The sequence below is a fragment of the Paralichthys olivaceus genome, chromosome 12 (genome assembly GCF_024713975.1).
Source record: "Paralichthys olivaceus isolate ysfri-2021 chromosome 12, ASM2471397v2, whole genome shotgun sequence".
Taxonomy (NCBI): domain Eukaryota; kingdom Metazoa; phylum Chordata; class Actinopteri; order Pleuronectiformes; family Paralichthyidae; genus Paralichthys; species Paralichthys olivaceus.
In genome coordinates, this window is record NC_091104.1 from 10,783,613 (window position 1) to 10,810,510 (window position 26,898).

At 42.0% G+C, this 26,898-nt stretch overlaps 2 protein-coding genes and 2 long non-coding RNA genes across 5 annotated transcripts in view; 1 reads left to right on the top strand and 3 right to left on the bottom strand.

The window, feature by feature from the left end:
* Positions 1 to 358: 358 nt before the first annotated feature.
* LOC109646190 (actin, alpha cardiac muscle 1) lies at positions 359 to 3,836 on the bottom strand. Its single transcript, XM_020111908.2, has 7 exons — positions 3,772 to 3,836; positions 2,941 to 3,079; positions 2,419 to 2,743; positions 2,168 to 2,329; positions 1,826 to 2,017; positions 806 to 987; positions 359 to 720 (listed from the first exon to the last, which is right to left on the bottom strand). Exons 2-7 carry the CDS (start codon positions 3,067 to 3,069, stop codon positions 577 to 579), a joined length of 1,134 nt encoding a protein of 377 aa, XP_019967467.1. The 5' UTR covers positions 3,070 to 3,079; positions 3,772 to 3,836; the 3' UTR covers positions 359 to 576.
* A 7,180-nt stretch (positions 3,837 to 11,016) lies between these two features.
* On the bottom strand, positions 11,017 to 13,893 carry LOC109636391 (uncharacterized). The gene is made up of 2 exons (XR_002203192.2): positions 13,634 to 13,893; positions 11,017 to 11,682 (listed from the first exon to the last, which is right to left on the bottom strand). It is a non-coding gene; the product is annotated as an uncharacterized lncRNA (long non-coding RNA).
* Positions 13,894 to 13,907: 14 nt separating this feature from the next.
* LOC138412463 (uncharacterized) lies at positions 13,908 to 26,465 on the top strand. The gene is made up of 3 exons (XR_011244834.1): positions 13,908 to 14,099; positions 14,182 to 14,393; positions 25,234 to 26,465. It is a non-coding gene; the product is annotated as an uncharacterized lncRNA (long non-coding RNA).
* The window catches only part of aqr (aquarius intron-binding spliceosomal factor), a 46,000-nt gene continuing 34,068 nt past the window's right edge, over positions 14,967 to 26,898 (bottom strand). The window contains exons 33-36 of one of the 2 annotated variants that reach the window (XM_020098050.2): positions 22,023 to 22,108; positions 18,231 to 18,405; positions 16,782 to 16,892; positions 14,967 to 15,470 (exon numbers count right to left, since the gene is read on the bottom strand). In XM_020098050.2, the coding sequence (XP_019953609.2) occupies positions 15,156 to 15,470; positions 16,782 to 16,892; positions 18,231 to 18,405; positions 22,023 to 22,108 (687 nt within the window). In that variant the 3' untranslated portion in view covers positions 14,967 to 15,155. Of the gene's footprint in view, positions 15,474 to 16,781; positions 16,893 to 18,230; positions 18,406 to 22,022; positions 22,109 to 26,898 lie in introns of both variants that reach the window. The other variant, XM_020098049.2, reaches the window with a different exon arrangement.

Below are 26,898 nucleotides of genomic sequence, written 5' to 3' on the forward strand. Positions count from 1 at the left end.
ATAATAATTTTTATTATTTAAATGTATTCTGTAGATTTCTAGGCATCCCAAGCTTTGGGAAATGGGGGATTACTGATCACGTGATCGCAGTGTTTTCAGTCAGTGAAAGTTTTTGCAGTTAGTTTCACATGGAGTAGTTTATCCTCCCTCACCTTAATCTTTTCTCATTCAAATCTCTCCAACCCTTTACTCATCCATCGTGTGGGGAGAGGGGGACAGTAGAGAAAGAGAGACGGAGAGAGTTTTCTATAATCCTGAAATACACCCTTATCCCTTATACTCACAAGAAAAGAAGGAGGGTATGAATGAAGGAAGGAAGGACACAAATAAAGAAAAAAGACAGAATGACAGAAACAAATAGTTTGATGAGTCTTCCTTTGAAAGTCCAGATTCCCTTTTTATTTATAAAGCTATACAAATCCACATATAAATTGCACTTAAGTGTAAACAAAGTATTTTTCGACAACATACGAATTCCTGCTTTGGAGCCATGGATGGGGCTTTTGGCACAGACGGGTGACAGAGGGTGAGGAGGGGGCAAGGACTTGGGATGATTGGGGGGTGTCAGCCTGGTGCTTAGAAGCACTTCCTGTGGACGATGGAGGGTCCGGCCTCATCATACTCCTGCTTGCTGATCCACATCTGCTGGAAGGTGGACAGGGAGGCGAGGATGGAGCCGCCGATCCACACGGAGTATTTCCTCTCAGGGGGGGCGATGATCTAAGAACACAGAGCACACATGTTGATCTGCAGGGGCCCCTCTCTCCTGTAGAGGTGTGATATTAATCCAACAGCGAGTCAGTACCTTAATCTTCATGGTGCTGGGGGCCAAGGCGGTGATCTCCTTTTGCATGCGGTCAGCAATACCTGGGTACATGGTGGTGCCACCGGACATGACGTTGTTGGCGTACAGGTCCTTGCGGATGTCGATGTCGCACTTCATGATGCTGTTGTACGTGGTTTCATGGATGCCAGCAGATTCCATGCCTGTGCACACACACAGCAGCCAAGTCAGTGGGTTTAACCCCCAACACACACACACACACAAACACACACACACCCTGCAGCAGAGGGCACATCTGACACCACCCTCAGCTGCCTGCGCCTCCAACAGGTGCTGAATTGGACAGCTCCGGCAGCAGCTCCAGCAGCAGCTGCTTCGCTCTGTGCCGATGAGAACAATGAGCCCCTTGCTTCAGATGACTCATGTCTATTTATCGGCCACGAAGCGGTAAATCTCAGGTGGATAAACTGTGACCACCTCCAGTTGGTGATCCACACTTGGCAGCCAGTCACTAATGTGAGCAATAAACACTTCTATCTTCAGGAAACCATCCATTCTAAAGTTTACTGTCCTGCTGCTCCATGGAATATACTGTACCTAAGCAGTGGTGGAAGAAGTATTCAGGCCTTTTACTTTGGTGATAGTAGAAATGTGACTTTAAAAGAAATCTTAGTGGAGTACAGGAGTATTAATAATAATTCATTTGACATAAATTATAATTTATTAATAATACTTTTGTGTCAATGTTACGTTTTGATGTGTTAATTTAAAGTTTTTTAGGTGCAAAGAAAAAACTAAGATTGGCTATTTTCAGTATCCAGTCTAAAATTGGATGAGGTAGAACCTCAAAATTGTACTGAGGTAGCCTTGGAGGGGTATACACTGGCAGTGGATATATGAGTTGGGAGGGATTTGTGATAGAAATACTTATAAATCATATTTGTTTCACAGAATAATAAGACATTAAGTTACTGAATGTTCATGGGTGTGTGTCACTGCAGCGGAATCCATGCTTGGATGTGCACCCTCGCCTTTACGCACCGATGAATGAGGGCTGGAAGAGGGTCTCTGGGCAGCGGAAACGCTCGTTGCCGATGGTGATGACCTGGCCGTCGGGCAACTCGTAGCTCTTCTCCAGGGAGGAAGAGGAGGCGGCGGTGGCCATCTCGTTCTCGAAGTCCAGAGCGACGTAGCACAGCTTCTCCTTGATGTCACGCACGATCTCGCGCTCGGCTGGAAGGATCAGATTTGTACAAGTGTTCCCAGTTTGTATTATTGTATGGTGCAGATGGATGATGGATGGTTTATGTTTGTGTAAGAAAACGTCCCCACACGGTTACTGTAGAAACGCACAGAGCTTTGTGATCACTAGACTTTACTCACCGGTTGTGACAAAAGAGTATCCACGTTCAGTCAGGATCTTCATGAGGTAATCTGTGAGGTCGCGACCGGCCAGATCCAGACGCATGATGGCGTGTGGAAGAGCGTAACCCTCATAGATGGGCACGTTGTGAGTTACACCATCACCGGAATCCAGGACGATACCTTGCGATCAATACGTACAGATTTAATTCAGATACCTGCATCAACTCACGCGCCAGAATCCAGAATCAAACCTGGGGAATGTGCCATACCTGTGGTACGTCCAGAAGCGTACAGGGACAGCACAGCCTGGATGGCCACGTACATTGCGGGGACATTGAAAGTCTCGAACATGATCTGGGTCATCTTCTCTCTGTTGGCCTTTGGGTTGAGGGGAGCCTCTGTCAGCAGGGTGGGGTGCTCCTCAGGAGCCACGCGCAGCTCGTTGTAGAAAGTGTGGTGCCAGATCTTCTCCATGTCGTCCCAGTTGGTGATGATGCCGTGTTCGATTGGGTATTTCAGGGTCAGGATGCCTCTTTTGCTCTGGGCCTCGTCGCCCACATAGGAGTCCTTCTGGCCCATGCCAACCATGACGCCCTGAGAACAGCAAAGACCAGGAATTATGTCGTGGTACACCACCAAAGTTCAGTTTTCCATAGAAACAATGATGCGAAATTTTGATGCGCAATTACGCATGGATAATCCCCTCATCCAACGCCATATATTGTTTTTTCCAGTTACACTCGTCCTTTCAATACCTTATGTGGAGGTTATGAATAGTTTGTCTTAATTACCTGGTGACGGGGGCGACCCACGATGGAAGGAAACACAGCGCGAGGTGCGTCATCGCCGGCGAACCCAGCCTTCACTAGGCCGGAGCCGTTATCGCAAACCAGGGCGGTTGTTTCTTCGTCGTCGCACATGGTGTCAGCTCTGCAACACACACGGAGGTGGGCGCGCACACACGCACACACGCACACACACACACACACACACACACACACACACAGACACGCACGCCGTGGCACTTTTAGATATTTGGATGCAATCATGAAATTCCTCGTTTATTTGAACTGGGTGATTGAAAATATTGTCTTCTCTTTATAGATAATCACAACAAACAACACACACATGGTTGGAGACAATTTCAACTGAGTAAATCGTGGTTAGTCCTGGTTTATAGTGATTTATTCTCATAATAATTACAGTTATAATACAACTTTGTATTTCTATTGTGCTTTTAAGCAAAGTTAATTGACACCGTGTAAAAACTCCGAAAGCAAACTAGTAGACATATAAAATACACATTATTAATCACACATTCTAAATCATAAAAGCACATGTTATAGAGTGGTGTTAGTATTTCACATCGTCTTTGCTCAGTCATTAGTGATGTGAAAGTTAATATCCTTCACAGAAGCAGTAATCCACAAAAGGTGATGATGGACCACATGCTGATGTGGTGACATGATGTGTTTCATTTAGATGATGAAATGTGGTTAGTCAAAGATGGAAGTCTCTGTCATTCGTGTTAAAATCCTTCATCCATTCCACTTGTGATAAATCCACTGCTCTGCCTTTTTTTTCCTCCTCCTCCGGTCGGTCTGTGCACAGTAGATACTCACCAGATCAGCACCAGGCACCGGATCTTGAGTGTGTAAACCAGGGGTGCCGAAATGTCACAACAAGCTAATTTATACCCGGACAAGTGTCAGGGAGACGGGGCCGAGCAGTGCGACCCCCTCTCCATATTTGGTAGCCCATTGCCCCAATGACAACAGCCACTCCATGAATGGCACGACAAGGAGAGGGAACTCCCGTGTGGACATCTGTTCCTGCAGCCCATCTATGGAGCACAGAGGGCACAATAACAGGCTTTCTTTTGATCGTTAGCCTGCCAATAAATCACAAGGATATGACTGAAGAACGCTGCTGTCACTGTAGGGGGCCAAACTATTGTGAATGATACCAAGAATATGTCATATATCTAATGCCAGAAGAATAACAAAGTTTTTAACAAGGGCAAACGGAGGAATCGTCGAAGGACACAGCCAGAGGTGTCGATGGATTTAAAACAGAAAGAGACACATTTCTTTCGTGCGTCACAAAACATCTTCTACTATTGTTTAAGATCCAAACCACAACTACAAACATTGATTTGATGACATCGTCAAACTTGTTTGATGATTCACTTTATCTGTTTAGTTTTGTGTCTGTATCTCTTGAAGTATCCCTCGTCACATCAGCCTGGCAGGACACATGGAGCCCTGCAGCACCAAATGGACAAACCGCTTGTGTTACACAGCTTGTGTCGGCAGCTGTTTTACTCCAAACCACACATTTCAGATTCGTCTCAGCGTAGAGAGAAGCCGCTGCTGCAGACCAAACATTCCCATTTTTAGTTTGTGTACGTGTCTTTTCAGATTTCAGGCAAATCCTGCACATACAATCACAAACGACAGCATGTCGCCAGACTCACCATATGGTAAATGAGAACATATGTTTGCCGATGCATTCACATATTTGATTTACATCAAATCAATGAGTTTTCATTATTATAATGAGCTTCTTTGAAGTTATTGATGCGGTGGCCATGCAACATGCTGTGTTTGCAAGTGAAAATATTTCAGATTAATTAGAATTCATACTCCCATGGTTCTTCTTTTGCATATTTTACTTTCTTATTGACCAGTCAGACAGAAATATTCATACATAACAGACTAACACTATTTCCGGTGCCTTCGGAGGAAACTTTAATACTTTGACCCAAGTATATTATCAAAGGTTATCTGGTGCAGTGATATAATTCTTCTTGGCATATTTCTTGTCCTCCATCCAAACACATACTCATACCTCAAACACCAGCCACTGGATTAATGATTATCTTTTTATGTAAAGTCTAGGTAATGTATTCCTTCGTGTAAGAAACCTTTACAGATAAATCAAAAGCAATGTTAACGTAATTTATTGTTGCCGACATCCAAACGATGAAGCAAAAGGAACATCTCTTGTTGTGACATGTGCCATATTCTTTCTTTACTCCTGCACTGAGGGAAGAAGTAGACATGGGAAATGACATTGCCTGTTTGCTGGAAACAGAGAGCGAGCTCTAAAGGCTGGAAAATAACATTGGCTAAGAGCAGTGGATGGTCCCACCACAAGGAGGACAAGACAAAAGGGCACAGCGAGCCATGAATCATATGCTGCTGTCACCGACCCCGAGCCATAACCCTTCACTGTGTGACTCTTTGTTTTGGTCTTACGTAATGAATGGCTGTGGTCTGCTTTAAACATCCGCTTGCCCCAGTATTCAAATAATGCCAACGTTTCACGACCAGAGTTTAGTGAAGTCTGTCAGGGGAGAGCAGAAATATCAAGTAGGGAAAGGAGATTGTGCCGAAGTGTCAAATTCTTAATTTCAGCGTGGATCCTTTTTTCACAGTGTGCTCAGGAACCATCACTGTCAGACGAAGGGTTCAGGATGTACATGATAATATTGTTTAACTGTAAAATAGATGTTTCACTTACTCCCAGAACTCGAGCCAGAGCCCGGATTAGATACAGAGACACTTGGAGTCTGCTCAAAGTCCTGCAGTGTGACTTTCACTGTAGCTGTTGCTACTGAGATTAAATCGTTGTGGCACGATCATTCTCCTCCTGCTCACGATCCCTCAGGAGATCGGCCTCATTACTCAGCAGCCGAGATGAGATAATAAGGACAAAACTGTCCAGAACAAAAAACATATTGATTTTCTATGGGAATTCCACATCATAAACAGAGTAGAAGCCCTTTAAAGAACCCTGAGGGGAAGTCATTTGCCTGATGCAGGCAAGGTTTTGTGCCTAAATCAATAATGTGCACATATAGAGAAATGTCTCTGTGCTGGATCGTAGCATTTGAGCTGTTCATCAAAAGCTTGCTCAATACAAATGGTCTGAAAGCACTTTGTTCTTTCCAACATGGCGCATTTATCAGTGTTGAATGTCCGAGGCCATTTAAAGGTCACAGAGAGAAGACATGAAACGTATTGCTCAGTGACAATTGGGTGTTCTCTTTCTGGCCCATGCTCTGAATACTGAGTGACAAGGTGCTTATGTTAAAGTCTTCTACTTCTACCTGAGAGGAACACGGAGCTTGGATCACCATCTCTCAGGCTGCAGTTATTCTACAAACATATGCTCATTCATTATTACTGACACGCTGTAACTCTCACTTTCCCAGAATGCACAGTTAAAATGTGTGTGCGTTGTTTTTTACGCTCAGAAAACAAGTTCGGACTCTGACGGGGAACGAGAGTTACAGATCCATGAAGCTGCGCAGGTCAAAAAGTAAAAGTTTGTGTTTTTCATCCAAATGCAACATGATGAAAGTAATCAAAACAAACTGCAACAGCATGAATATTCTAAACACAGCAAATCATCAAAGATGGAAAGGAAATGTATCCGATATATTATGAATTCATACCAGAGTGGTTATCAAAAGGAGAAGTTAACATTTAATGACTTAATTCATAATTTTATCAGTTTTGTGGTGTGGAAAATATTTTTAAGTGGTAAAAAATACCCATTATAAGTATCCAGCACCCTTCTCATTTATATACAGTCAAAATGCAGAGAGTTTGAATTTATAATTTATTGAAAGATAACTGCAATCTCTGATGTTCATCTTATTAAATACACTTTTTACAAACTTTATCTTGTTTATCTTGTCATGCAGTTGTCGTTTTTATTCTAAATACTGATTCAACATTTAATCAAAGCCTATAAAGGAATGAGTTCTGAGATTTTTGGGGGTTTCTTTGTCATTTTGACTGAAATACGTCATAAAAAAAATTGAAATGTAGAATATTATGTCATAAAACGTTTTTTTAAAGTATAAAGTAGTATAACTGTGATATCTGAGGCTTGGTTAGTCTTTCTTCAATCAGGTAGGCAATATAAATCATCACACTTCACATTTTATTAGTTTTATTCTGATGAACAATGAATGAATTGTTATTTCCCAAAAAAAGTTCAAAATCTCAAAGTACAGTATCATATAGGCCCAAATACCGAAACACAATCCCAGTCCTTCATATGATAGTTAAGTATATTGAGTCTAAACACACTGAAACCAGCTTGTAAAAGCTCAATTAAATTTCTTGAATTAATCTCGCTACCATGTTGTTAAAACCCAGAGGACGTGACCTCAGTGTCCTCGAAACCCAACATTTACCTCATCGAACAGTGACTGAAACTAAACTGTCCAACTTCCAACCCAATGAACCTCAACGAAAACAAGCTTCCTCATTAGATATCCTCATTAGGAAAGTGGACGCCTGGAAAAGCTCTTCCTCTCGACTGAAGAAGTGTCTCACTTTGACGCCTGGCAGACCGAGATTTCCTCACAAAGCCATTTACCAGTGTTTCCGCTTCACCTTGTGTGTATGTGTGTGCATGCATGTGCGTATGAGGGTGAAATTACAGAGCAGTATGTGGTTAATTGAGTGGGGAGGCCTAATCTTTTTCCCCCTCTGTTTCTCACTGTCTGATCCTCCCAGGTTTGCTTGCAGCCAGTAGGAGCAGGCTTTTTCCATAACAAGTTTCCGACCCCGCTGAAAAACATCACCAGCTTTTCCTCTCTCTTCCGCTGTCTCTCTCTTTTTTAGCCTCTCAGCTCTGTCGGCTTCAAGGCCTTTAGCCTGCTGAGGGAAAAAACGGAGATAGTTGAATTAAAATCAGGGGATTCTGTCTTCTGTCCTCAGGATGTTTGGGAGCAGACAAAAAAGAAAAAGAATCTAACGAGGTCTCATATGATCAGAAAAGTTGAATTACACATTTGGGCACTGTCCGCCTGGTTTCCTTCAAAAAGGAATTTGTGTGAGATTAATATCTGCATTAAAAAGAGTAAGTGAGGTTCTTGTCGGTTTGTGCATCAGTCAGTGAGGGGGGGAAAAAAAATGCTTTGGATTGAGAATAAAATATTCATGAATCAAATTTGAATAAGCTAGAAAATAGACAGCTACCCAGATTTCTAGGTAGGCTGCTCAGCATAAGTATTCTGTTAAGTCTTTGCAGGGCTCCCTAAGTCCTCAATCCTGAGCTATTTTGGTGGTTGCTGAAAATGCACAGTGTCACTCACAGCTGATAGGAAAGCTCCCGAGCACCTTGTACTGACGAACCCCAGTTACAGGCTTTTGCTTTCTGCATATATTCAAATTAATTAATAAAATATCTGCGGCAAAAACACATCAGTAATTCCAATATGTTCACCAAAGGGTGGCTGCTGAATCTGACTCGAAAGAGAATTTTCCCTCAGGGATCAATAAAGTATTGCTGAAAGTATTTGTACTTTTTGCCCCCATTAAGTAGTTCACTTGTAAACCAATAGGTCTTGACAGTTGCTGCTGTATTGCGTCTCCCTATGACCTACTTTAACCCCCTGGGATTTCTTTTTTAGCCGTAACCACCACGTTTCATGTTTTTACAGTTTCTGGGGCTTCAGATTCAGACTTTTCAGCCAAAGGACGCATGTGAACTTATTCAGTCCTCGACATTCTCAAATGTTCAAAACGAAATCTGAAATACCACAAAGTAATGTGCAGTTTAATATAACAGAATCCTAGAAATCTTATTTCCCAGTACAATCTGAATATTCCAAACATCCTGCAAATGAACATCTGTTTTGAAACAAGAATCTGTTGAAATATTCTGACTAAACACAATTTGAAAATAAAATAAAATGTAAATTACAGATGAAAATGCTGAGAATGAAGAGTAAATTTCATTGGATGAGCTGTATGAAGAATCCTCTGAATATTTCCTCCTGAAATGTAGTGGCAGAAAATGTAAATGCTCAGTTTCTTAATGGCTCAAACCAGCATTCGTGTGACGTACATCACATCTGTTAAGTGCTGAGTCATGACAGTCGCTGCTGGTCGGTGTGAACAAAGGGGATTGTTCCACTTCACCTCTGACACCACTCCACTTAAAGATTATTTTCCTTGACACTAAACCAGTTACTGCACATTAACAAAGAAGCAGACAAATAACAGAAGAAACAAGATCATCAATAGTAAAAGTTGACTTAAGGTCAGTAAATTACAGATAAAAACATGGATGTTTCGATAAAATGTTTGGGCAGGCCTACCTCAGTTTGTCATGAGAGCTCAAAACAATCTAGTTTTTCCTTAAATACTTTTTTTTGGATGAAAGTGATTGAAATTAAGCTTTACACATTAAATGAACTCTGAAAAAAACAACTAATTTCATTTACAGCACAAGAAATAAATCAAACAGTATTGAGCAATTAACCTTCATAACTTCAAGCATTGTTTTTATGTATCATCACAGTCCTTTAATCCCCTTTTACTAAATTGGCAACTTTCAAAAACTACAAAATAAAAAAACTGTGACAATGAATTTGTCATGTTTTTCATGTTTGAGCTGATTATTTATATATAAGCTGTAGATTGTATATAACAGCTGAGTTATTGTTTTTTTACTTGACACCCTCTCCTTCCATTCATCCATCATCTCTGTTGAGTAGATTTATTAGGACTTGGAGATTTAAACACACATTTCAGAGCATTTCTATCCGAGTACACAGTGTCATTTATTTGAGTTAGCTCATCTTGTACGTGGATGGAGTGCTTTTGGCATTCGAACGACCGTCCGCTGTGCAATGAACTCTTGACTTTATGCATTTACAACAGTGTTAATGTAAAAGTGGTACTTAAAATACCCCTAAAAGCACAAAAGGCACATTACCCCAAACCCCACATGTCTCAGATGAATTATCCTCAGTAGCCCTCACAGCCAGTTCTCCTTATCCAAAGCTCTTTCTTTCACCCTTTCCTCTGGGTGTTGTCTTTGAAAATTCAATAACTTACTCAGGCATGAACCCATAACGTCAAAACTTCAGGGCAACCATCCACTACTTTGAACCACTGGCTCATACTTTTTTGTCAAAACTTTTCAATCTCTACATAAGATGTTTGATTTCAAAGGACCCGGTCTATCTGGGTGGAAAAAGAGGCGTCAACCTTGAACTTTAAACCAAAAGTTTCATGACAAGTTTACTTTTTCAGCCCGTGGCCAGTTGTCGACTTTACTCAAACGACTTCACAGACCGTTATCATTTGAAACAATGAGTGGAAAACCAGTGTCTCTGGGTCGGACACTTCAGACAACAATTCGAGGATTTGCACTTTTTGCAAGATGCTGACAATCTGTGTTTTATTTGCAATCTGCCTGCTGGAGTTAACTCTCAAACTTTCAGCCGCTGAGTTATTACTTTACTATAACTCTTGTTTTCTGTGAGCTGTCAAATCTTTTGCTGACTGCTGATAAAACCACTTTTCTGAGTCTGTCTATTCCACTTTGGTCAGTTTAGTTCTGAGCTTGTTGTCTGAACATCTCTGGGTATTTGTTCATCAAGTAAAATGATGCTAACGATGTTCTAATAACTTAAAACAAAGAAATAATAAATAATTAAAAACAAAAAAAGTGGAATCAATAGCAACTACAGACGTGAAGTTTACCAGAACTGGAAACTATTGTATAATTTCACATTAACAAAAGATGATATAACCATGTGGAAGTTAGATAACTTTACTTCGCCAACACATGATTTTAACAACTTTTAGCTCTTTCTTCATTTTATTTTGAAACCGTCTTCCTGCCTCTCCGTCTGACTCATGTTGGGATAAGCTCCAACCTCCTGTGACCCTGAGCAAAAAGTGAGCAAACACAATGATCAAATAAAACTTGACTTCCTTCCATTTCTATAACTCTATATCTCTTTCTCTATTTATTTTCACCTCAGAATTTCCCGACATGGATTTCCCACCTAACACTGGATACAATAAATCAGTCAACAAACACAGAGGGCGAGTTCAAAGCAGGTTTAATCGCATTATAAGTTTCCATACAGTTCATTTACAAGTCTAAGCATTTCTGTTGTTGAATTGCCCCATTTTCATTCTTATCGTCTCCGTGCAGGGTCATCATGAATGACACAGCAAACACAGACGATGAACACAAAGCCTATTTCCTTCCTGACAAACCCATACAAATTTGAAATCCACGGTTAATTACATGTTAACTGAACAAGGGGAATCCATCTTTCAGACCTTGTTCAGAATCAGAATCAGAATCAACCTTGTTGTTACATAAATGCCTTTTAAATTTCTCACTGTACTGAGCGCAGATGTCTCAGCAAAAAAAATATCAACAGTTCTCCCCTGAAGTGAAAGATTTTCTCTGAAGAAAAGCACCGTTCTCCCCTTTGACCCTCGTGTCGTCTCCTTCCAGGTCACTCAGGACAGGTCTCAGCACAAAGGCTTGCTGTGCCTCATGTTATTGGCACAGGTTCGGCCCACGTTTACCCCCTCCAGGAGCAGGTCGGAGAAGCGGTCCAGGCCGAGGCAGGTGGTGAGCGGGCTAATGAGGCCATAGAGACCGCCCAGGGCGATGCTGAGGGGCCAGCCGATGCACAGCAGAACCACAAGCCAGACAATGCACCAGAAACATGACCCACAAGTGGCCATCCTAGACTGGGAGAAAAAGAGGAAGTGAACAGTTGGAGGATTTAACTCATGGTGAGCGTTATCTCTTGAGTAAAGTAGACTTTCGGCTTAGGGCTGAATACAAAGAAGAAGAAGAAGAAGAATATAAAAATACTTCAGAAATATTCCTCGTCATTAGTGAGCTGTTATAGTCATTGCTTTTCAAAGCTCTGATTATAGCAGTAGAATAAAAAAACTAAAAAAACTAATGTTGCTCTTTTACTTTGAAGACATCTTGCCAAAGAGGAAGTGATTCATGAATGTTGTTGTAATGACGGAGATCAGCACCCGTGACTCCAATATGAGAAATAGTCAAATTATCTGGTGGGGTGGGTCAGTTTATCAGAGGACGTAGAAGAAGACAGCTACAAAGTGCTGGTCACCTTTTTAATCAAGGTTTCATTAGTAGTGAATATTATTATTTTATTATTATTATACAGACTTTGAGGAATTTGTAGGTCGATATTTAGCTGTTTATCAAGTGTTTGTCATTCTCTGCTTATAAAGACGAGGTTGAAACCACAACCTTCACTCAGGGGCAAAAATCCGACTTTAAACTTAAAGAAATATTTGCCCTAATACCTCTTGAGATTGACTGATATGAACATTTTTATCTTGATATAAGTTTTGTCCATATAATCCAGCTCTTACACAGTTAATACTGAAAACTGAGTTGGAGTTTGAGAGGGAATCTGGCAAAGGAACACGCTTGATCATGGATGACAGCGTGTCAGTGACTACAACTGCACGAGAGTGTTCCTGCGAGCGGCCGTGCCTCCTCAGCGATGATGAGAGATTATCAGATTGAAATGCGCCCTGTTGATGATCTGCATGTACTTGTCAGGATTATAGACAGTGGCCTTGACAAAGCATGATAAGCTGGCAACCTCAAGCAATAACCACCAGGCCGCCCACTTACACGGTGTTGAAGACCGGCGGTGGCACCTTAGTCACCCACTAATAGCAGATCAGCAGAGATCATGCATAGTAATGAGCATTACTTCATCTGTCGACGCTGATAACGAACAGCGGCCGGAAGGATGACATGCTGCTATTTTGAGCAGTTAAAAAAAAAACCTGTTGTATTATCCGCCATGAAAAGCTGCTAATTGGAATCTATGCAATGTGTGAATCCTCACTACCTGATGATTTATGCAAAGTATAGTGGCAAACAGAGTATGTGGAGACTTCTGCTGCAGGGGAAATTTTAGATTTCTAAGAAATGCAATATTAAGTTAGTTAAAATCCTGCAGAAAAATCGGCCCTGAGGCTCAGCCTGGAAGTTGTAGATTGTGCAGCTGATGGTTTTCAGGAGTGTAAACGTGTTGTGCTCTGTCACACAGATTCACCGAGCCTGTTAAGACACAATGGTCACATCCTTGCTCCCCTGCAGGCTCTGCACTGTTGTGACGATGTGTAGTTTAATTTCCTGTTGTGACACAACTGTCACGTAGGATTGGACAATATATTACACATCCAACACGAGTGTGCACCTCGGTCGATCCCATGCTTTTGGGAAACGCCCTTAAAAAAAAACATGTCAGGCACTAAACCACAATTATTTTAAGAGCAGAATAACATCACACAAGCATAAAGCCTGGACTCTTGACTTCTGCTTTTTGTCTACACACGCAACATTCTTCCTGTTGCTCCTTCTAATGACTGAGAACCAGAATTTATTTTTTAGACATTTTTTTAGACAGCTTGAAATACAAAAAAAAAGCTCTGGTATCTGCAGCACAAGTCATTTTTACGTGGTAAGTAGTCAGCACACAGAAAACAGTAACGTTTAATCTTTGCTCAGATACTTTAGTTAGTTATCCTGCATGCTGTTAGTCCCTGAGACATCCACCCAATGCACAGGTTAAAAGTGAGCACTTTGCAAAGTAGCTATTAACCTAATGAATACCTGTCGTGTGAGTATAAAAGACATGTTCACCTTCAGCAGAGAGAAAAGGCTCTAGAGTGAGACGGCTCCCGGGCTCCTTCTCGTTTGTAGCTTTTATTTCCCAGTGTCCAAGATCCTGTGTGAGACTTTCTACAGATGCTGTGTGTGTGTGAGCACTGGCCACTTCCCACCAGTTAGCTCTAATTTGCCACAAGCTCCAACTGGCAGCTGAATTACCAAGAGCCCAGCGGAGGAACAAAACTCAAAGTTAGTGACTGGGAGGTTTTTAAACAGAGGGGAGGATATTACACAATGCAAACATTCATGTGACTCGAGGAAAAGTCTGCCGGGTGTCACGGGTTGTTAGAGACAAACATATGGTTGGAAAAACATCTGCGTTTGTGTTATTGAGGCATTTATACATTTATTGTGGTAGAGTAAAAATTACGACATTTTTAAGCGTCAGGTGATGCAGTTACATCGGTCACAGTCTTGTGGGATCTCTGCCAAACCTTTTGTGAGTAATTCATACTTGCAGCCTCAGCTGACAGAGATTATCTCCCCTTATCTAACCTCTCTCATTCTAATCCTTTCCTCAGCCAACAGAAACAGAGCCTACTACTCCAAAACACTCGCGTGAGCCGTGCTCTCAGAAGATAAAAAATAAAAAGAGATTACACGACTCCATACTCGACTGAAGGCAGAAAATGTGTCTCTGCGTATCCATCAACACATGCTTCTCCATCAGGTCTGTAGACCGGCCCGGGCGAGAGCAGCTGTGCAGCTGACCTGTTCGCTCAGCTCGCCTGAGGTATGATGTAACAATCAACCCCTGGTGCATGATAATGAATGAATTTCCAGTCTGTGTTTTTCGCTGCAGGGCTGTGGACTGTTTTAACCTCTCCATTTTTCTAAGGTGGATTTATATTTAAATAACTTCATCCCATCCTGGTTGGAACTTGGCTTTCGAATGGTTTATTTTTCTCAAATTTGATCCAGCTGATTCTGCGCTGAGCGTTTTGCTGCCACCAGTCCATGCAAAGTTATGAATGACAGAGGATTTGAGGCTCGCTGGTTGAGTGACTGTGTACATCCAGAGGGCAAAGCGAAATCCCCCAGCATGCACACTAGCCCCCGGGTGAAGCGACTGACCTACAATTGCAGCTTAGTCGCAGCTTGTGTAGCTGGTATAGGCCGAGACAATCAGCTTTGAGTTGTGCTTAAAGCAGAGCAGGGAAACAGATGAATGGATAGAAGTATCATGACAGAGATTTTGACACTGTCTGCCAGCATGTGCGTGTGGGAGAGATCTATAGATAAGAGTCTCTTTAAGAGCATTATATCCTCTAGTGGGTGCACGGACACTAAAACATGGCAGACAATGAAGGGTTTCGTTTTTTTAATACAAAGTACTTATAGTAACAAAATCAAATGTTGTAGAAAATGAAACATTATCATCAGGATCTAAAAATTCAGAATCACTGACTCCACACTAATCTTTTCTTAAGGGACAGTCCCTGGTCCCCCAAATAACTGAGGCCAACTATTAGACAGTAGTCCATCTGAAGACTCTCTACTGCTCCTGCTCCTCCCCGCTGTCCTCTCCGTCGCTGTCGCTGTCTCTTCCAGGATGCTCTGGCATCTTTGCATGGCTCTCTGTATCTTCAATCTCGTCCTTCTTGCTCGTGTCCTCAGTTTTTGGCTCTGAGCTGTCTTTTCCTTCTGGGGTTTCCTGCTCCATGGGGGTTTCTTCCTGCGGCTCCATGGGAGTTTCTTCCTGCGACTCCATGGGGGTTTCGTCCCGCGGCTCCACGGTGCTTACAACTGCAGCTTCCTCGACCACAGCGTCCGTCTTGGTTTGTTGTGGAGGCAGAGCCATCATCTGCTGCTGCTGGAGGGAAAGAAAAATATTCAAAATGTGAAATTAGGGCATTTCTATTAAGATTTTTCATTTGGTAGAACAAAATATCAAATCTACTTGTGCTCTGGGATGAGGAGTATCAAAAAATATCCTATTGATGATAACAAAACTTAATTATTGATATTGTGTCAATAATACACATATAATACCAATCAAGCACCTCTTATTTTTCCATTTGTTTTTGTTGTGATGTGGTTCACAGTCCAACATGGTACATATTATATTTATCATTTATAATCATGACTTCTATGTGCTGAGCATTTCTCTCTTCACTGTGAGAGTGGCGGAGGCGCTGGAGAAGCAGAACCAGCTGTTTTTCTTGCAGCGCTCTCCCTCTCTCTCTCTCTCTCTCTCTCTCTCTTGTTAGGACCAAAAGTTTTGTCTTTTACAACCATGAAAAAATAAAAAGCGAGCTGACTAAGGAAGCCATGTGTTCTGTCTGCTTATGATCTCCTCTTCCCCGTTTCTGTATCAGCGGGGGACCGACACACAAAAGTCTGAGTGGTGTGTGTGTGTGTGTGTTGGGTGGTAAATGTTGTATGCAGGCGATGCAGATGTGAAACTTTAGCATGAAAAGGTATAATTACATGTTACTACTACTAATAATAATATCTAAATACATTAATAGGAATACTGTCTATAACACTGCGGATCATCTTCTTCATTTGTCTGAAAATTGGATAAAATGTAAAGATGAAACTGAGTCTCTTTCTAAATATTGTAATAATATTGTTATCGTTAATTCTTTTGGCTACGACAATCAATAAGTGAAAACATGCTATTGTGTCAGCCTTCGCAGGGATATGAGGTTAATGTACTTGAGATACCATCAAAGCCAAATGGCTCTCTCTCCCTTGATAGTCTTTTTATTTTGCCTGCCTCCCTCGATCCTGCTTTAATCCTCTTTAAGTGAACACAAAAGACAATAATGTGACACCATATATACCGTTTAAAGTCATTCAAGCTACACACTGAAACACACTTGTTATGCTCTGCTGATGGTCTGGTAATTCTCCAACTGTTCTCTCACAACTGACCCATTTACTCTGCTGCATTAAAGTGTAATGGTTGAAAAACTGGCGACCAGGGAGAAGAGTGAGTGGTTTTAAAGGTACTTCTACTCTTAATGTAACGAGACTAGTAGAGGAGGTTAAATACAATGTAAGTGTGTTTTAACTAGTCTCAGGTGTCTCTTGGCAGTAAAACTATCATGAGGCATGCATGAAGGTTTTGAAATAATTCACACTCTTCATTCTTATAAAGAACAATTTGTTTTACCTGTCTGTATTTCTGCGAGGTCTGGATCATGTGCATGTACGTGTTATACACCAGGTTGGCCATCTCCGGCATGTTCTTGACAATTTGGTCTGGCTGTCCAGAAGCATCTCTCTGAGGGGAAGAAAGAAAAACAAGATCAGTGAGAAACCGATTGTGCTGAATCCATGATGTTTTGTAAAAAGAACGATAATGAAGAATTATATCCGTATCGTTAGCAGTTGTTCCTAATTGTTAGCAGTTGCACCACCTGGTAAACTACTGGTCTGAGGCAAAATGTTCTGGAGACATTAGAATTTACTCGCTTGCTGCAACCTGCTTGTTATCTGAAAACAAATGTCTCACTTGCTGCCTCCAGCTATCACTGCTCACACACACTATCAAAAGGATTTGAGGAGGCAGAGTTTGTAATTTGATCATATCAGTATGCAGACGGAGTCCTGCAGCCTAAACTGGGGAGGTAAGTGAGCAGAATATTCAATCGACTGGGCTGTTACCTCCTAGATACAGGGGTGAAGCTCACAGAGGCCCTTTGGGCATCATGTCAATTTGAATGCGCTGATGGCTCCAGTACTGTAAAAGTTAACTGTGTGTGATTTTATTGCTGTGAAACTGCCAGTGAAGACATCACTGCGTGAATGTGCTCCTCAGTGATTGAGTGTGATTAAGCATCATGTTTTACCGTCTGTCCTCTTCTCTCTAATAGTGCTGTAAACACGTACATGTCCATATGGAGCATTAAGCAGCAGCGTTGTCCTTTATTTGTATAACTGCCTCTGAATCGGCATGGCTAAGTAGCATGTGACAGTCCTGGTCTAGTGTTACCAGACGAAATCTGACTTTTGATTTGCATCTGCGTGTTAAGCAGCAGGGGTTTACTGACTCCGGATAGACGGGCTAAGCAGGGGCCACATGTGTGTGCCCAAAACAGCTGTCCCCTCTGGGAATGAACACTCCAGAGTCAGAGGAAGTGTCACAGGCTGTGGGGTATTTTAGACACCCCTGTTGCCACACACGCCAGTCAGCGAGACACAGTGACCAGACAACAGTCGTCTTATAGTGGCCCTGGCGGGATTTGGGAGAGTGGTTTTGCTTTCTGACCTTTGGGGTTTAATTATAGCTGGGCCTGTGTTTCCCATGCCTGCAGATGGCCCGTGCAGAATGCTGTTAACAGACCAGGGCCTATGGGTAAAGCTGCAGTAAGACTTGGGACCAGAGAGGACCAAGAGGAATGAGGATGCCATTCAGAATATAGAGGCAGGATTAGATGGAGTCATGGGTCTGTGGCAGCAGTAGTAGTGTAGTGAGATGCTGTAGAGGGCAACAGTTTTATGGAAATGGCCCCTGGTGTAGAAGTAAGCTTGGTTCTTATCTACAAACCTGGAGAAATTAATTTGATAAGATTATTTTCCTTCAACAAACTAGCGCGTGCATGCATGTGTATTTACGTACAGGCTGTTCCTGGCTGTAGTACTCGTGCGGTCTGATGTGCAGCTGCAGAGGTCTGGCAGTGAGCTGGTTGAAGGCAGGAGTCAGCTCGAAGCAGTTTTGGAACAGGGACACCCGTGCAAAGATGTACAGACCCAGTCTGGCTCTTGACATGGCAACCACCAGACGCCTCACATCCCTGTGGGAAAAAAAAAGTTGAAAATTGGTTTGACAGGAGGAGGGGAGAAATTTCAAAGAGAAGTGGCAGAGGTGGGGGAGGAACGTGTGAAATTGTAAGAGGAGAAGAAATGTGTAGGGGGAAGAAAACAAAAACTGAATTAACAGGAATCAAGTGAAGACTGTTAAGAAAGGAAAAGGCGCGGTAGTGTAGGAGGAGAGAGGTTTAGTGTGAGATAAGCAGCGATAAAGAAAAGGGAGGCAAAGGGCAGGGATCAACAGCAGCCAAAGAGAGGGAGAGGTGGAAGGGTGCAGGAGAGGGGCAGATAGGTAAGTGTTTCTTGCCAACTAGTAGAATTAAGAGATTAGAGACAGAGGAGTCGACCTGCTTGACTCGTTGTAAAATCCAAAGTGGTTGTTTATCTGCCCCACTGTAGAGGAATGCCACTGAACATCTATAAACACAAGTTAAAGAGCTTTGCTCAAGAAAATAGATACGTCGTTTTCAAATGATGAAACCTCAGTGAGTAGTTTAAAAAAAAAAAAAAAGGTTTCTTCATATTGTCCCGCTTTAAATTTTTGTTAGACTACCCCCCATGATTTCCAATGGTACTGCTCTGCTCGTCTGATTCCTCCATGTCAAAAGACGACCACTGCCATATACATATCTAACGTTGAGCATAAATGAGCCTTTAAAGTTGCAAACAATAGACATTCAGGAAGAGAGACAAACAGTATTCACTAAGAGAACCGATGACAAAGAAGGTACCTGTCAATGTTTTAGTACGTAATACATCTTCGTATTGTGTGTTTTAGGTGTTGGTATGGCCCATCTAATGGAGCTGTGCAAAACATGACCATTTAGATTGCCTATAAATCTACACTGAGAGAAAAGCAGGGCCGCAGAGCATTGAAAATAGAAGAGCATTGAGGGGGAGTGAGTCTTTGGTTTACCCGAGCAGCTCCGGTGATGTTGAAAACAGTCGTAGGTTTGATGTGGTTTGATTCGACACACGCTTATAGAAATACACTAACATTAACACATACAGTGAACACTGACATGCAGCCAAAAAAGTCCACCCTTGCACTTCATGAGATTAAGAGGATTAATTCTTGCACTGTGGATGATGACTTCCATGAATATGGAGAAGAGAGAAAAAAAAACGGCTTATGGAAACTGTTGTGCAGAGTTAACGTGTACATCCTACAGATTTGTGTGAGAGCTGCTGCACATTTGGAGCGACAGACACTGCATGGTGGAAAAGCAAACTTCAAAGCACAACATTTCCACAGAGACAAACTACAACAGCCTAGAACCAATGAGCACGCAGCTCTAGTGGAGATGAACCAATCATGAAGCATGATAGCCTGTGGACATGGCACAAGTGAGAAACGCCCACCTGGGCTGTGCTGTGACATGGCAGGGCAAAGTGGACGAGTACCATTTGTGTCTGTGTTTGTTCCCACATGCGAGTGTGTGTACATGTCAGAGCGTGTCTGGATCTGTGCTTCCTTGTCACAGTGTGTGCTCCTACATGTGAGCGTGCCTGTGTGTATCAGCAGGAATGCCTCTCCTGTCAAAGCAAGGGGTCAGCTCATCATATGGTCAGCTGTGTCCCCTGTGGTTGTCACGGCAACAGATTGCCATGAGGAGAGATGCAGGAGGAGGAGGTAAAAGTCAGTGGTATGCCACCGTCATCCCAGAAGGTGAAAAACACAATGGAAAGCACAAGAATTTCCCATGAATCACTGCTCTTTGAACCACTCAACCGCCCATTCAGACGATTCAAGGAAACCAAGATATGAATGAACATTAAGATAGAGCATAGATATGAAAAATGGGATTAAAAGACATTCTTTAGGTATTTCAGTCTCTCTGGTATCTAAGGGGAAGTGTACTGGTTTTACACATAAAGATCAATGTACAGGTCTTGGGCAGGCCTACCTTTGTTTGAAAGACAGAAGCATTAAGTCTAATAAATTGCCTTCAGTGTCACTGGAGGCTCAGTTTGTTGGTGCTGAAGACTTAAAAAATTGGGGACAAAAGTCTGGGGGTGTATTAAAGTTGCATGCAATACACAGAGACAGACAGTGTTGGACAGAAGCCATACAAATGTGCTGTTTCATAAAGTGAACCATTAAAAAAAAACAGTGTGTGAGGTGTGAACATAGAGCTGATGTGACTAAACAAAATCTTTAATTTAGTTTCAAAATTCTGCTCTTTTTTCAGCTTGTACATACACAAGACGAAAGAGCTTTCAGTAAAAACCCTTTTCAGGAAGAAGACAGCATCTATTTAACATATTCTCTCTCTTGTAACCACGACTGTTCAAACCTAAACAGATAAGTGTGTGTTCATATAGGAGCCTGGGGACACTGAAGATCCCTCACAGGGCCTGTCCTGGGTAAAAATCCCCATCAAAGTGAATAGAAACTAAAGTACTGTCCTATCCCCCATCATTGAATAACTGCAAATTGTTAAAAGGATGTCTTTGGATGTGCAAAAGGCAGGGTTTAATATCCAGTGTAAGACAAGATCAAGTGAATGATGCTGAGAAGAGAGCAGGCGCTGCTGGAAAGATAAATGACCACTTTCTGGGGCCCACTGCACTTTTCATTCCCAGCGAACACCAAGTTATTGCTTCATCTAGTTTTTAAATGTTTTTCTCTGCCAGCTAAAACTGACCATGTTCACAGGTCGGGTGTGTGTGTGTGTATGTGTGTGTGTGTGAATCTAGCTACAAAAGGAATGAGTTATTATTCACACTGGGGTTCCAATTTGCAGACTGTCCAATGTGAGGACAGATGAAGGCGCTGGCGGTACAGCTGTGAGCTGTGCAATTCCAACCGCAGCTACTGTACATCACAGCCAGAGGCCAGCGAGCCGAGCTTGAAGAGCTGTGGAGCAGTTCGACCTCAATTGTCTGGTATTAAAACATGCAGCGATTTAAGTGTGAAGAGTCATTGGGATCTCATGGCAGCTGAGGAGTGAAAGGCCATTTGACTACAAGTCAATTCAGGGAAATGAGGAAGGAGGCGGCAGAGAGGAGACGAGGGAGCGGAAAGATAAGGAAAGCGAGTTGAAGACTGTGAAGAGAGACCAGCAGGGGAGTACAGTTAAGCAGAGAGCTATGGGGTGTGGAGAGAAAGACATAAAAAAAATTCTGCTGCAGTTTGGTTAATAATCATGTATCTTAATCGCTCTTATATGGTTTGACTTGGTTCAGAACGGAGCTCTTTGTTTGATATTCTCAACCCAATCATCAGAGCACAATAGCTTCTCTTACCCAGGACAAAAGGTGGAGTTAGTTCCACAGACATGATCCTGTCCTGAGGCCCCATTTAGAGTCCCTGCCTCAAATTTAGCTCATACATAGTTCAAGACAGGGAAGAGTGTTATTGTTTCTAGTCTTTTAGCAAACTGCATTCAGTAGTTACACATCACAAAAGAGAGAACGCCTCCTGAGAGCAGCAGTCTCAGGAGAGTTACGTGCCTACATTTAAGCATGGGGCACTTTCCTGGAGGATGTGTTTGTTATGTGAAGATCTCAGTACACAAGTATGTTTGCAGAAGAGTAGCTGCTGATGGTGTCTATTTTTGGTTACGTTTTTCTGCTTGGCATGCATCGAAGTAATTACCTCAGGTGTCCCACGGCTTTGGTGCGAACCAGTGAGAGGATGATGTAGTCATTCTGCTGACCCTGGAATCTGTCCACCGTTGTCACCTGCATGGACAGAAAAATACTCATTGTTGGACAGAAACATATCATCAGATGTGTTACCTAAGCTACAGCAGTGTGTATGGGTTTGCGTTTTAGTTGGTGAGAGGATTTAGTCGAAATGTTCAGAAACATGAGCGAGACTGATTTCCGTCCACCAGTGCCTGTGTTTTCTTGTTATTGCCGTTATCGCTTTGGGCCACACGGGCAGCCGGCAGGGTTAATACGGCTTAGAGTGCATTTGCCGCCACTAGCCTCTTACCTGGGCCCCGGAGACCTAGGGCCACGGTACTGGGGGTGATGCTGCATGACTGGATCAGAGCTTATTTCAGAGAGACAGAGAATGGAGGAGAAGGCTCTCTGTGGGATTTTTTCATTCAAAGCAAGGGGAAATTTGTGTCAGCCAATTTGCCTTTAAACCCTGGTAATCCGGTCTTGTTCAGAAGTGTACTTATTTCCATACATGAAGAACAGAGATGTGTTTTGACTCTGTCAGTACTGTCACACCTTACATAATAAAGACAAAATACTGCACTTGCACTTGAAACTTGGTATGTAGCCTGTAAACAGGGATGCAACAGTAAAAACTGAACGCACTCACTTAGCCACAAGAATAAAACCTTACACTGGTACTGGTAACAGGCCTTCTAGTCCATCCATAATTGAGTTGCCTACTTGGAAGAGCTACTTTGAATGCCTTAGGTTCCAGGAGTGAAAGCCCTGTTGTTTTTCCCACTAACATTGTTATGTGATTCACGTGACTTTGGAGCATTTCTAAATCTTGGATTGGTAGAAAACGTACTCAGTCAAACAGTCGCAACAAACGCTGGGTAATAAAATATTTGTTAGCTACAGCTCCCAAGGTGCATTTCAACACAAAATATTAGTTTAGATAATTATAGATTTTAAGTCATCTAGCAACAGCAGCCAAGACTTATGGGAAGTCTTAGCTGCTAAGTATTTAGGGCTTTCACGCCCAATGGTAAGAAACCTGATTGCTCAGAAATAAAGTAGAAATTATATTAAAATTGACATAAAGCTATTGCATCATTACATGATCAATGTTGCAAACCAAGAAAAACATGAAATAGGAATATAAAACAGAAAAACCCTCTTGAGAACCAGAATGTCCTCCTACTTAATTTGGCATTGGCATCAAAGTTAAAAGTAGCAGCTGTAAGGTTTTCTCATACTGCATGAGAACAGAGATTACAAAAACAAAACAAGTCCTTTGATTTTATATAATATTACTAGTATCAGGTTATACAGGCTACAGGCAGAGAAATTCAAAGCCATGCAGAAAGAGGCTGCCTTTCCTCTGAAGATCCATATGCTAGAGTGGATCAATAGAACGTCAGCTACCATCGAAAAGCCACACAAGCCCAGGAGAACAGCAACCGACCTGGAGCTAAATAAAACATGCGGTGGTCATATTCACAGTCCTTTAATTTTCAGTCATCCTGGATCCCTTTGCTGAATTTCCCAGAAACCACTTTTGGGTAAAAAAGAAGGCAAAATGGGGGAGTGTGTGAATGTGTGAAATGGAATGCAATGGGGCTAACGAGGTAATACACCAATATTTATTTAGGTCTCTCTGTTGCTATGCAGAACAGGTGCAGCACCAGAGGCAACAATATGTCGGTTTTACAATAGCATGAGGCGTCGAGGACTGTATGTACACGTCAAAGGATAAACGTTGAAGTCAAACAGCCGTGATACACATGCATGCACATGTCCACACAATTGTGCCATATGCAGACTTTGCTGAAGGACGCTACAACTATGGACTTACAACTACAACTGCATGGTTTAAACTTAGACAGTGCAGATTGTTTTGCAGAGAACCAGAGGGGGGGGTTATTATTAGCCCACAGTGGCAATGAAGGCCGGATAGAGAATCTCCCCAAGGTGTAGCATTTTGCATGGTGTTTAGTTATTTATGAGGAATCTTCCAGGGAGTGAATTACAGAGGTCATGTCATTGTGGAACATTTGTGTCTGTGAATACAAGGAAGCACACAAACACACACATGCATGTTGTTATTAGTGGAAGTTGAGAATCATTTTCATGACACTATCTCTCAGTTGATGTTCATTTTTGTATCTCCCCTACTTTTGTTCTGTTACTCATTCTTGCATCGCACAGTGGTATACACACAGGTCCCACTGCAGTAGTATCAGGGACTCGGGGATGGCATGTCTCAGGATTTCATATCTGTCAAAAAAGATATGCTGGGAGACTTCAAGAAGGCATGTGTCCCATCTATGTCAACATTTAATTCTAACACGTTCAGGCCACTCAGCTGAACTTTGTTTACTGTTCGGAAAGTTCCTGCTCTCAGAAAATGAAAGAATTGCACAGAAGGGATGGGCTGTGTGTGTGTGTGTGTGTGTGTGTGTGTGTGTGTGTGTGTGTGTGTGTGTCTGTTCAGCCATGTGAATTAGTAAAGGGAGGAATGCAGAACATCCTTCCTCTCTTCTAATTCATCTCTCCTTGAACATTGACGTGAATTTAAACTAACTAATGAAACAACTCCATCGCCTGTGTTTCATCACTTGCTTTCTCTGAACTTCCGTGGTAACAACACATGAAACGACTCTGAATCCAGTTTGTATTTATGTGATTAAGTTTTGTTTAGTGACATGAACAAATAAATACTATCCAAGTGATAAAAAAGTAAACCTAAGTGTACTTTCTCCAAAATTTCAAGAGCACACTAAAAAACATAAATGCAAATGTGTTGGTGCATAGCTGCATGCATGTGAGTGCCAACTGCTGTATTTGGGATTCAGCTAGTGTCTTAATTTGAGTTTGAGACCTGACTGGTGCTAACTGGCCCTCCTTAATTAAAGTCATGACAGCAAAGGGAGCTGGCTGTTGACATTTTCTTGGTTTTAGCCACTGTGACACATTGTCAGACACACCGGACCCAACGCTCAGCGTGATGACCTTTCAGCGGCTCAGCGTTTTCCCACAAGAGTCCCTTTCTCTTTGTCATCTCTCCCCTTCTCTGGCTATCTTTCTTCTCAGCAAATCTAACAGCCTGTCACCCCTGTCACTTTATTGCTGGGCATGCATACTGACTCAGGCCACGAGCACACGGAATAATGCTTTATGTCTTAACGTTGCAGGACATCCAACATGACCAAGCACAGTTTTCTGGCGAGCTGTCACAACGGGGAATACACAAGGCAACAAGGTGGGGTTGCAAATAACAAAACACAGACACAACAATAGGAAGGATCATTAAACACTCCAACCCTGCAGGTGGTACAATGCACCATTAACTTAAAACTGCAAACTGTTAACACAAATCACTTGGACAATTTGTGAAAAGCAACTTGCTGAAATGTTTTTTTGTACCTTAACACGTAAAATTATAAATCTAGATTTTTAGTATTGTCAACAAGCAAAACCAACAATCAATTGAGCCTGATACACTTCCTCTGTGCAACAGATCTCCAACCATCAAAAGTATAGAAATATATACAACAAGTAGATGTTTGTAAGCCATTTTGAACAATTTGTTAAAAAATCACAATGAATGGGTTTAGGGTTGCTTGTCAGTGTAACAAATACTGAGAGACAGACTGATGCATTGTTGGTCTTCGTCTTCTTATTATATTTGTTACACCACACGGTATGGAAAAACACATTGCTTTATCACTCACACTTAAGAAGCAGTAAAAATATGCAACATCTCTGTCACTATGAAACAATTATACAAAAAAAATGATACTGGTGCCATTTTCACTCAAATCTCACAACTTTCTCTGGAAATCCTAGATAGTCTGAGACATTGTTAAGTCTGTGAAAGAACCAGGAGCAGAAGAAAGGTGAGCATGTGGGTAGAGAAAAAGAATGAAGACAGGAGAAAGAAAAAACTGAGGCCAGCGGGTAAAAGTATTTGGCAGTACAAACAGAACAGTGATGGGAAACTGTGCCAGCGTTTTGCTGACTTAACACCGTGTAAAGGAAAGAAAGCAAGTTCAGGGGAATAATGTGGGCTGGATGGAGACAAAACTCAACAGGGATCCTACAGGGATGAACGCAGCTCAGAGTTTACACCCACTCTCTAAGCATCCAGGCTCTTTGAAATCATTTCCTCAAACACACACACATGAATCTGCACAGCTATCTTTGTTAGGACACTGCATTGACTTCCATTCATTGTGGACAACGTAACCAAAACCTTATCCCTAACTTTAACCATGACCGATTCATTCCTAACCCTAACCTCACCACAATTCACATCATAGCCCAAACCTTAACCAGGATCTCAGGCATGACATTTAGCCTCATTAGGCTTTGGTCCCCTTGAGGTCTACTGGCCCTGACAAGGTCAGTGTTTATACTAGAAAAACATCCTTAAGAGGCTAAAACAAATGAGTGTACACACTCTTTACAGAGGTATGCAGTTGGCTGGTATGTAATCTGTTGCAGAGAAGAGAGAGCGCAGCAGTGTCCTGCTCTATTTGGGTCTTATGACCTGCAGCAGTCTTAACGGTCTCATGATTTGATGAAGCTGGACAATGAATGCCATGAGGAAATAAATTTGCTTTGCTTAAATCTAAGTAGCAAATCAAGAATTTTCATAAGCAACTTATTAATCTTCCATGAGACCGATGTAGATTTGCTTACATCAAAAGATTACTGTATGTTACAGTGCAAGTATGAAGACTTTCAAATCTACTTAAAATGCCAAAGATGTTATGAGTGATAAAAAAGTTATCCAGAGAAAGCAGTAGTCCTGTAAGAATTGATAGCTGTGGATTTCTCTCTCACAGTAAAAGAGA

Bases quoted from the DNA above. Each gene is read 5' to 3' on its own strand.
- LOC109646190 (XM_020111908.2), bottom strand. From the start codon at position 3,069: ATGTGCGACGACGAAGAAACAACCGCCCTGGTTTGCGATAACGGCTCC. The intron at 2,744-2,940 runs GTAATTAAGACA...TGCTGTTCTCAG, and splicing joins TGGGTCGCCCCCGTCACCAG to GGCGTCATGGTTGGCATGGG. The intron at 2,018-2,167 runs GTGAGTAAAGTC...TGATCCTTCCAG, and splicing joins ATACTCTTTTGTCACAACCG to CCGAGCGCGAGATCGTGCGT.